General features: G+C 43.2%; 1 protein-coding gene and 1 pseudogene across 1 annotated transcript; one reads left to right on the top strand and one right to left on the bottom strand.

The window, feature by feature from the left end:
* On the top strand, positions 1 to 1919 carry LOC103285896 (heat shock cognate 71 kDa protein-like; annotated as a pseudogene).
* Positions 1920 to 5854: 3935 nt separating this feature from the next.
* Positions 5855 to 9919, bottom strand: NANP (N-acetylneuraminic acid phosphatase). Its single transcript, XM_008141155.3, has 2 exons — positions 9771 to 9919; positions 5855 to 6612 (listed from the first exon to the last, which is right to left on the bottom strand). The coding sequence occupies exons 1-2, from the start codon at positions 9855 to 9857 to the stop codon at positions 5956 to 5958; spliced, it is 744 nt and encodes a 247-aa protein (XP_008139377.2). The 5' UTR covers positions 9858 to 9919; the 3' UTR covers positions 5855 to 5955.
* Positions 9920 to 10181: the final 262 nt, after the last annotated feature.

Here is a 10181-nt window from a genome sequence, read left to right as displayed (position 1 = left end):
ATGTCTAAAGGACTTGCAGTTGGCATTGACCTTGGCACTACCTCCTCTTGTGTGGATGTCTTCCAGCATGGAAAAGTGGAAATTGCCAACAATCATGGAAACCAAATCACCCCCAAGTTATGTTGCCTATGCTGATACCGAACAATTGATCAGTGATGCTGCAAAGAATCAAGTAGCAATGAATCCTACCAACAAAGCTTTTGATACCAAGTGCTGTTGTTCAATCTGATATGAAGCATTAACCTTTCATGGTGGTGAATGATGCTGGCAGGCCCAATGTCCAAGTAGAATACAAGGGAAAGACAAAAAGTTTCTATCCAGAAGAGGAGTCATCTATGGTTTTGACAAAGATGAAGGAAATCGCAGAAGCCTACCTTGGGAAGACTGTTACCAAGGCTGTTGTCACAGTACCTGTTTACTTCAGTGATTCTCAGCGTCTGGCTACCAAAGATGCTGGAACTATTGCTGGTCTCAATGTACTTAGAATCATCAACGAGCCAACTGCCACTGCTATTGCTTACAGCTTAGACAAAAATATTGGAGCTGAAAGAAACATGCTGATCTTTGACTTGGGAGGTGGCACTTTTGATGTGTCAATTCTCATAATTGAAGATGGAATCTTTGAGGTCAAATCTATAGCTGGGGACACCCACTTAGGTGGAGAAGACTTTGACAACCAAATGGACTTCTGCAGAGTTCATTTCATTGCAGAGTTCAAACACAAGCATAAGAAGGATATCAGTGAGAACAAGAGGGCTGTCCATTGCCTTCGGACTGCTTGTGAACGTGCTAAGTGTACTCTCTCTTCCAACACCCAGGCCAGCATTGAGATTGATCCACTCTATGAAGGAATCAACTTCTATACCTCTATCACCCATGCTCGATTTGAAGAATTAAATGTTGACCTTTTCCTGGCATCCTGGACCCTGTACAGAAAGCCCTTGGGGATGACAAACTTGACAAGTCCCAGATCCATGATATTGTCCTGGAGGGTGGTTCTATCCCTTTCTCCAAGATTCAGACTCTCTGACAGGACTTCTTCAGTGGAAAAGAGTTGAATAAGAGCATCAACCCTGATGAGGCTGTTGCTTATGGTGCAGCTGTCCAGTTAGCCATTCTCTCTGGAGACAAGTCCAAAAATGTCCAAGATTTGCTGCTGTTGGATGTCACTTTTCTTTCCCTTGGCATTGAGATGGCTGGTGGAGTCATGACTGTCCTCATCAAGCGCAATACTACCATTCCTGCCAAGCAGACACAGACCTTCACCACCTACTCCAACAATCAGCCTGGTGTGCTCATTCAGGTTTATGAAGGTGAGTGTGCCATGACCCAGGATAACAACCTGCTTGGCAAGTTTGAACTCACAGGGATGCCTCCTGCACCTCATGGTGTTCCTCAGATTGAAGTCCCTTTTGATATTGATGCTAATGGCATCCTCAATATCTCTGCTGTGGATAAGAGTACAGGAAAAGAGAACAAGATTACCATCACTAACGACAAGGGTCGTGTGAGCAAGGAAGACTTTGAGCGCATGGTCCAGGAAGCTGAGAAGTTCAAAGCTAAAGATGAGAAGCAGTGGGACCAGGTGTCTTCCAAGAAGTCACTTGAATCCTATGCATTCAACATGAAAGCAACTGTTAAAGATGAAAACCTTCAAGGCAAGATCAATGATGAGGACAAACAAGATTCTTGACAAGTGCAATGAAATCATCATTGGCTTGATAAGAACCAGACTGCAGAAAAGGAAGAATTTGAACATCAGCAGAAAGAGTTGGAAAAAGTCTGCAACCTCATCATTATCAAGTTGTACCAGGGTGCAGGGAGGCATGCCGGGAGGAATGCCTGGGGGCTTTCCTGGTGGTAGAGTACCTCCATCTGGTGGTGTCTCCTCTGGGCCCACCATTGATGAGGTTTGTTAAGCCACCTTTGAGCATAGGTTTAGCATTCTTCCACACAAAATATTGAAGGATGCAAATTTGTAGCAAATTCCACGTCAATTTTAAACGTTGAGCTGCTGCGTAGTAAATAACTGGGCATTCTTTTTTTTTAAATATATTTTATTGATTTTTTACAGAGAGGAAGAGAGAGGGATAGAGAGTCAGAAACATCGATGAGAGAGAAACATCCATCAGCTGCCTCTTGCACACCCCCTACTGGGGATGTGCCCGCAACCAAGGTACATGCTCTTGACCAGAATCGAACCTGGGACCCTTGAGTCCGAAGGCCGACGCTCTATCCACTGAGCCAAACCGGTTTCGGCTAACTGGGCATTTTTTTTTTTTTAATATATTTTATTGATTTTTCACAGAGAGGAAGGGAGCGGGATAGAGAGCTAGAAACATCAATGAGAGAGAAACACCGACCAGCTGCCTCCTGCACAGCCCCCTACTGGGGATGTGCCCGCAACCAAGGTACATGCCCTTGACCGGAATCGAACCTGGGACCCTTGAGTCCACAGGCCGACGCTCTATCCACTGAGCCAAACCGGTTTCGGCTAACTGGGCATTCTTGATACTTAATATGGACCATGTGCACAGGGAAAGTAAATAATGCACTTTATAACACTGAATTGTTAAGTGGAAAATGCGACATCTTAAAACTAATCAAAATTGGCACCATAAAAAAGAAATAAAATGTATTTTTATTGATTATGTGCCTGACCAGAAATTGAATCGTGACCTCCTGGTTCATGGGTAGACACTCAACCACTGAGCCACGCTGGCCAGGCTCAAGATTTCTTAATATCTTCTGTAATTTTCCACTCAGAAGACAGAAAGCTACAAAGTCCTTCTCTAAAGATGGGCATAATTGGAAAATAATATTGCATTTCTTCACTGTATAGAATACAAACTATGAAGACAAGGAAACTCAATTATTCCCATTTCTATCCCCACATCACTTTTGTTGAAGAACTGCTCACTTAACATTCTAGAAGCTATCTTGTTTGGATATGCCACTGTGATCTGAGTGATGAACCTTTATTCCAGTTAGTGTTATGGCTATGACAGCCTTCATCTGTGGGATAGCTAAAAGGACAAACCCTCAGTATCAGAGAAATTGTACACATAATTATTTTTCTGTCAAGATCCCCCACTAAGTTTTTATTTTTTTCTGAACCCCGAAAAAGATAAATGCTTATATATATTATTAGCTACAACTGTGCCAGGCCCCATTTTAAGTGTTTCTCATGTTTTATTTTTTTCCAACAACTTATATGCACTATTATTAAAACTCACTTTTCAGGTGAGAAACAGGCAGGTTAAATGCATCTAAGACCACATTGACAGTTAAAGGGCAGAGACTCAGGATTTGAATATATTCTGGCTCCTGAGAATACATGATTCACAGTAACTGCCCTCTGAAATAATTCCAATATTACCATACTAGACCCCCACCCAATTTTCTGGAAGCCAATAGTGACCCACTTATTATTCTCATAGCACCCAGTTTTATTAGTATGTGCAGAATGACATATATCCATGTCCTATTGCACAATTGTCACAAAAACTGTTAGGTGCCATGTTCACCCCTAATGGAGTTGTGCTAGAACTACCTACTTACTGTTATCTGGAAGTTACTAGAGTAATCACATCTCCACAAACTTTAAAACTACACTCCCTCCTAAGCCTCAGTTAATACTAATAATCTACTTAAGAGACCAGTGTTTCTGATCTTTTCCCCTCCAAGACCTAGCAATTATCATTTTATGTGCTTCAGGCATAAAACAGCTCTGCCCCTAATTGATATAAGAGCAACACCACCAATCAGGCACTGTTAAGTTTTTAAATAGCTAAAATATAATTTCGGTCAGTCACATGGGCACCATACCTGGAACTACACACAAACATACTCTGTTCACAAATGTTCAGTTTTATTTATTTAAAAGACTTATTTTTATTTCTACCTCACCTGAGGATATGTTTTTATTGATTTTAGAGAGAGAAGGAAGAGGGAGAGGGAGAGAGGAGAGAAAGAGAGAGAGAGAGAGAGAGATGAGAAAAGCGACAGGTTGCCTCCTGTACATACCAGACCAAGGATGGAACCCACAACCTGGGTATGAGCCCTGACCAGTAATTAAATCCATGACTTTTCGTAAGGGATGATGCTCCAAACCACCAAGCCACACTGTCCAGGGCAACGAGAATGTTCAACTTTATAGCAACAGCATCCTGGGACAGTCAATGGCACAGCCACATTTTTAAAAATCAAGAGAAGTAGCCCAGCTGGCGTGGCTCAGTGGTTGAGCATCGACCATGAACCAGAAGGTCGTTAGATTCCCAGTCAGGGCATATTCCCGGGGTTGTGGGCTCAATCCCCACTCTGGGGCATGCAGGAAGTAGCTGATCAATGATTCTCTCTCATCACTGATGTTTCTATCTTTCTCTCCCTCTCTGCAATCAATAAAAATATAGTTTTTAAAAAATCAAGAGAAGTAAACACAACAGGGCTTTTGCACATGGCAGACAATCCATGGAGAGGCATATTTTAGAATCTAAGTAATCCTAACAGAGTCTAATATCTTACATTAGTAGTTTTTTATACAAAAGTTACAAAAAAACTACCAAAAAAACAACCCAAGTCATTATTTCTTATTTCCTTAATCATTTTACTCTAAGTTGGTGAAATAATGAGACTAGAGAAATTTTTCTAGTTACAAGATGCTTTGCAATGGAGTCATTAATTAGTGAGCTCAAAGTGAACCCTGAATTGGACAGAAATTTGTGAATAACCTAATTTCTAAAATTTGAAAAACAGGAGACTTAAAAGGATGGTAACACCAAGAAGAGCAAGTCAAATATTAAAATTGCACCCTGATTCATAGAAAAATCTAATTTTCTATTAGTTTTTGTCATATGCATGGAACTATTCAGAGAACTAGAACTTTTAAAAATTGGGGGTGAGGGTGCCTGGTGAGGCTGTGCCAAGACAATTCCCTTCTGATGTATCCACAAAAGGAAAATGACTTTTATGGATTGCAATTATCTTCAAGACAGTCTAGTTCCCTCAACTCCATTGTGTGCCTGGGAGAAGATAGTAAAAACACTTCCATAAGAGGTAAGACTAATAGGAAACTACAAGCTCACTCTGGGAAGATGTGATAATAGTAGTACCACATGCTGAATTTTTTACAGCTTTTTAAAAAAATGTAGTTTTATTGATTTCAGAGAGGAAGGGAGAGGGAGATAGAAACATTAATGATGAGAAATGCTAGTCAGGTTTAACAGCTTTTTCTATTGGAGGAATCTATTTGTCATATTTATAGCATAGGAAAATTGGAGGCCCCTCAGAAAAGGTAATGCAGAAAAATTAGAATAAAAGAAAATATCCATTTAAGTAGGCAAAAAAAACGGCATGTTTTAAAAAATATACAAAATAATCTCATATGAAATGCCTTAATTTGCATGTGACCTAGTACTTATTTCATATTAATCAGATCCAGTTGTTCTATTACATGTTTTAGACTATCTATTTTTTTAAAGTTCTAAAGTTTTTTTAAATATACATTGATTTCAGAGAGGAAGGGAGAGGGAGAGATATAGATCTCAATTATCAGAGAGAATCATTGATTGGCTACCTCCAGCATGTCCCCTACTGGGGATCGAGCCCGCAACCCAGGCATGTGCTCTTGACCAGAATCAAACCTAGGACCCTTTAGTCCGCAGGCCAACACTCTATCCACTGAGCCAAACTGGCTAGGGCTAGAATGTCTATTTAAAAAATATATTTATTTTTAAAGTCAGTACATAAAACCTGTATTTGTATACCCATATATAATCTATCCTGCTTGGTATCTCATTGGATCCAAGATGCTAAAAGATTAATAAAAAAATTTTAAAAAACCTCAAGTCACAGATTAACAAATAATATATTTATTCAAGTTTTCTCAATCACACGTGTACTAACTTGTACTAATTTATTCTAGGTTTCCAGGTAGGCCATGCCTTTTTATTTGCTTTAAACTGACACACTGACTTTGCAGTCTATATTTTGTAAGAGAGCAGGTAACTCTAGCACAGAAGAAACTATATAATGTGGCACGGGCGATGACTTCAGTGGCATTATTCCATTTTTATTTATCCAGACTGTTGCTTTCAGCCCGGCATTAAGGCCTCCTTGTATATCGGTTTCTAATGTGTCACCCACCATCACACAGTCCCCAGGCTGTACTCCAAGGAGATCACAGCAGTAATAAAATATGGAAGGTGCTGGTTTCTCTTCTTTCTGTTCTCCGCCTACGACGATGGCGTCAAAATAGGACTGACAGGCACAAGCCTCGATCTTCTCCCTCTGGGTCTGTCTATCTCCATTTGTTAATAAAAGTAGGCAGACATCCTTTCGAAGTTCGGTGAGCATGGCTTTGACATCTTCTGCTAGTGTCATATGCTGTAAACGCGTGGATTTCCACAGAAAATAACATTCTTCAGCCAATTTCCTATCGGCCGCACCGCCCTTTGTTTCCTGAATTGCTTCCTCCCAGTGTGAAGTCCTTTGATCAGTAATGCATATGTCGGAAGGACGAAAACATTCCTTGCTGAGTTTAACTTGAACTTTGTCACAAATTATTTCAGCCTCTTCTTTGTAATGGTATTTTGATTGTAAGAGCTTTATCACCTAAGTAAAGGAAAACAGCTCCATTAACACACTTTATGTCTTTATTTAATAGTTATGCCATGAGAAGAAGTGATCCTATAAACCCAGAGCAAAAAGATTCTAACTCCACTTTTTTCCCCCCAATAGTATTAATTATTATTATTTTTATAGGATATTATTATTTTAGAGGATATGTTCTTCATTGATTTTTAGAGAGATGAAAGGAGAGAGGGAGGGAGAATCTACAATGTGAGAAACATTCATCGGCCACCCCCTGCATGCGCCCTGACTGGGGATCAAAACCCCACCTGTGTGCACTAGACGACACTCTAGCCTACTGAGCTACCTGGCCAGGGCTCCACTCCAAGAGAGCTATCATAAGGCAGGTCTATTATCATACCATTTCCATTGGGAATTGGTCTTATTTTTAAAGAACGCCAGAATAAAGATCTCCCAACCTCTCTAGACAGCATATATATATATATTTTAACCAATTTCTATTCTATAAACATTTCTCATATATAACTAATAAAAATCCTTTTTTTAGCAGCTTAAGTCCACCACATTTCATTCTGGTCATAAACACATGAACTTGTGCTTATAGTTAGTAAAATATTTTGAATTTCTAACTATCATTTAGACTCTTTCCAGAAATAACACTAGTTCACCTCACCTTTTCTTTAAAAAAAAAATGTTTTAATCAATTACAGAGAGGAAGGGAGAGGGAGAAAGGAATAAAACATCAATGATGATAGAATCATTGATTGGCTGCCTCCTGCGCACCCCCTACTGGGGAATCAAGGCCGAAACCCTGGCATGTGCCCTGACTGGGAATCAAACCTTGACCTTCTGGTTCATAGGTCAATGCTCAACCACTAAGCCACACCTGCCGGGCTAATTCTGTATTTTAAAAATGTGTATGTAACTCTAATGGAATCAAGCATGTTCTGTGATTTCAGCAGTTTAATGATCCAGTGCTTCTTCCAAACCTAGGTTTCTAGATTTTAAAAATTTTAAGTAGTTTTGAGTCACTCCCTTTGCTACCCTGGTTCTGATTCCCTCTTCAGAATTAAGAACATCTCCTCATGTCTCCACAGCTCTTTATCTTGGCTTTTATTACATTACTAGAGGCCCAGTGCATGAAAGTTCATGCACTGGAGGGGGGGGTGTCCCTCAGCCTGGCCTGCCCTCTCTCACAGTCTGGGAGCCCTCAGGGGCGGGAGGCGACCCAGCATTCAGGGGAAGGCGACACCCCCATCACACCTCTGCTACTGCCACTGCTGGCAGTGCAAGCCCTGGCTGGCCCTAGATAACTGAGCCTTGGGCGGCCCTGGGCAGCTGGGCAGCTGCCATTGGCAGCTTGCCTGCACCTCGGGCTGGCCCTGGGTGTCAGGGGGCTGAGGGGACTGGGGGACTCCAGAGGCAGGCACACGGAGCGGCTGGACCCGACTGGGGGTGGGCCTGGCCGTGCTGTGCGCCTGCCGCCCCAGCGAGGCTGAGGGGACTGGGTGCCACCATCTTTGAGGGTGTGACAGTCAATTAGCATATTCCCTCTTTATTAGATAGGAGGTTCTAATTCATTTGGCCTGTCTTCTAACATTTACTAAGACCCTAATGTGGCAAGCATTATACCCAGTGCTTACATACATTATTTCTACCTTTCTAACTCTCTAAGAGTTCCTTTGTTGAGATGAGGAAATAGAAGTTCAAGTTTGTTACATAACTCGCACAAGCTGGGATTTTAACCCACACTTGCCTACTTCCAAAGTCCACAGGCTTGCCTTTACACTATTGTATTAGGCACTTGGAGACTGGGTCTCTTGTCTCCATGACATTATCTGGTGAGAAAATTAGGTATGCAACCACCACAAATACTGAGTTGAGCGCTACGACAATCTTATGGACGTCAACTGTGGAAATAAAAAGGATCAAGTCATTCCACAGGATTGCTGGATAAGGCTTATCAGAGGAAGTAATATTTAAAGCAGTTACCACGCCCCTAAGGTGGGAATGGGAAGAAGATAAAAATCATTCTAAAGAGAAGGAACAGAAGGAAAAAAAGACACAGAGCTTGGAATTTTGTAAACTGGGAAAGGCAAGAAGCTTAGTTCAGCCAAAATGAAAGTCATGTGAGGGAGGATGCTAAGAGATGAGACTAGAGGCTGTTTGGAATCAGTCTGTAAAGGGCCATGAGTCCCAGGCTATAACAGCTGCTACCCAAACCACCTTGCACACACTATTCCCACGTACATCAATGGCTTCACACTGTAAGTACTTGAGCTTCTCTGCCTAGGGCTTTATTTGGCCTCAGGGGCACCCATACACATAGGCTGAGGCCCAAGTGTTGCCTGGGAGCAGGCCTCAACCAATGAGGAACAGAAATTGGTGAAACAATATCACAGCTTTCTTGCTCCTTGGGAGGACCATAATGTATGTTCTGCATATTATCTCAAGAATTCCCCAATTATTCACAACAGGAAACTGCTCATTTATGTAAACTGTATTCAATTCCTTCACTTCCCTTACTCCCCCACTCCCTGGGATCACATAAGAAGAATTTCGGCAGTGAGAATTCTCTAGAATCGATTAAGTCCAGGCTCACAACTGATAGTTGTGTAACTCCCTAGGTCTCCTCAAAGATCCTCTGAAACCGGGCTGGCTTAGCTCAGGGTTGAGCTTCGACCTATGAACCGGGAAGTCACGGCTGGATTCCCGGTCAGGACACAGGCCTGGGTTGTGGGTTCGATCCCGAGTGTGGGACATGCAGGAGGCAGGGATCAATGATTCTCATCGTTGGTGTTTCTATCTCTCTCTCCCTTCCTCTGAAATCAATAAAAATATATTAAATAGGAAAGCCAGGTGACAGTCTTCCTACGTTTGTGTTCAACTCTGCCATCGTGGCAGCTTTAACGACATCTTTCTGGGTCCCAAAGCGCTGGAACGAATTTCAAGAGCCTGCGAGCAGACAGGCAGGTAACCCAAGGCGCCAGGCTTGAGGGCAGGCAGCCCCCCCAGCCCACCCATCCTTTCCTGCCGCTCCCGCACCGGAGTCTCAAAGCAGCCGAGGCCAGAGTTCCGGGTCCCCTGCGGGATCCCGCACCCCGGGCGCCGGGTAAGCGGAGGAGGGAGGACACTAAGGGAAGGGAACCGGGGGAGGGCGGCGGGTACCGGGGCATTACCTCCAACATGCCTTTTCTACTGGCCCCCGCCGTGTCGATGAGCGTGTTGTCCAGGTCAAAGAAAACGGCGCGCACGCTCAGCCCCATCCCAACAGCTGCCGGACTACACGATGCTCCAACTCTCGCCTCAGCGGCGCATGCGCAAGGCAGGTCAATGGGCAACGAGCCCCTGGGCGGAGCTTTATGAGTCACCTGACCCTCCCGTGCCCCGCCCCCTTCCCATTGCCAGCGAGATCCGGGGGCACTCCGGGACCGAGGTCTCCAGGCTGCGCCGCAGGCGGGTGACGGCGTCACCGCGGGAGTGGTTACCTGATCTGCGTGCGCTTTCCTCCTTTGTAGCTGCTTTCTGCTAATCTCTTTTTTCCTGTTGCTGTCCAGGGGCGGGGTTGGGGAGGGGTTGTCCGTGGTGGG

Source organism: Eptesicus fuscus, chromosome 12, assembly GCF_027574615.1.
Source record: "Eptesicus fuscus isolate TK198812 chromosome 12, DD_ASM_mEF_20220401, whole genome shotgun sequence".
Lineage (NCBI taxonomy): Eukaryota > Metazoa > Chordata > Mammalia > Chiroptera > Vespertilionidae > Eptesicus > Eptesicus fuscus.
This window is presented reverse-complemented; position numbering and strand designations above follow the sequence as displayed.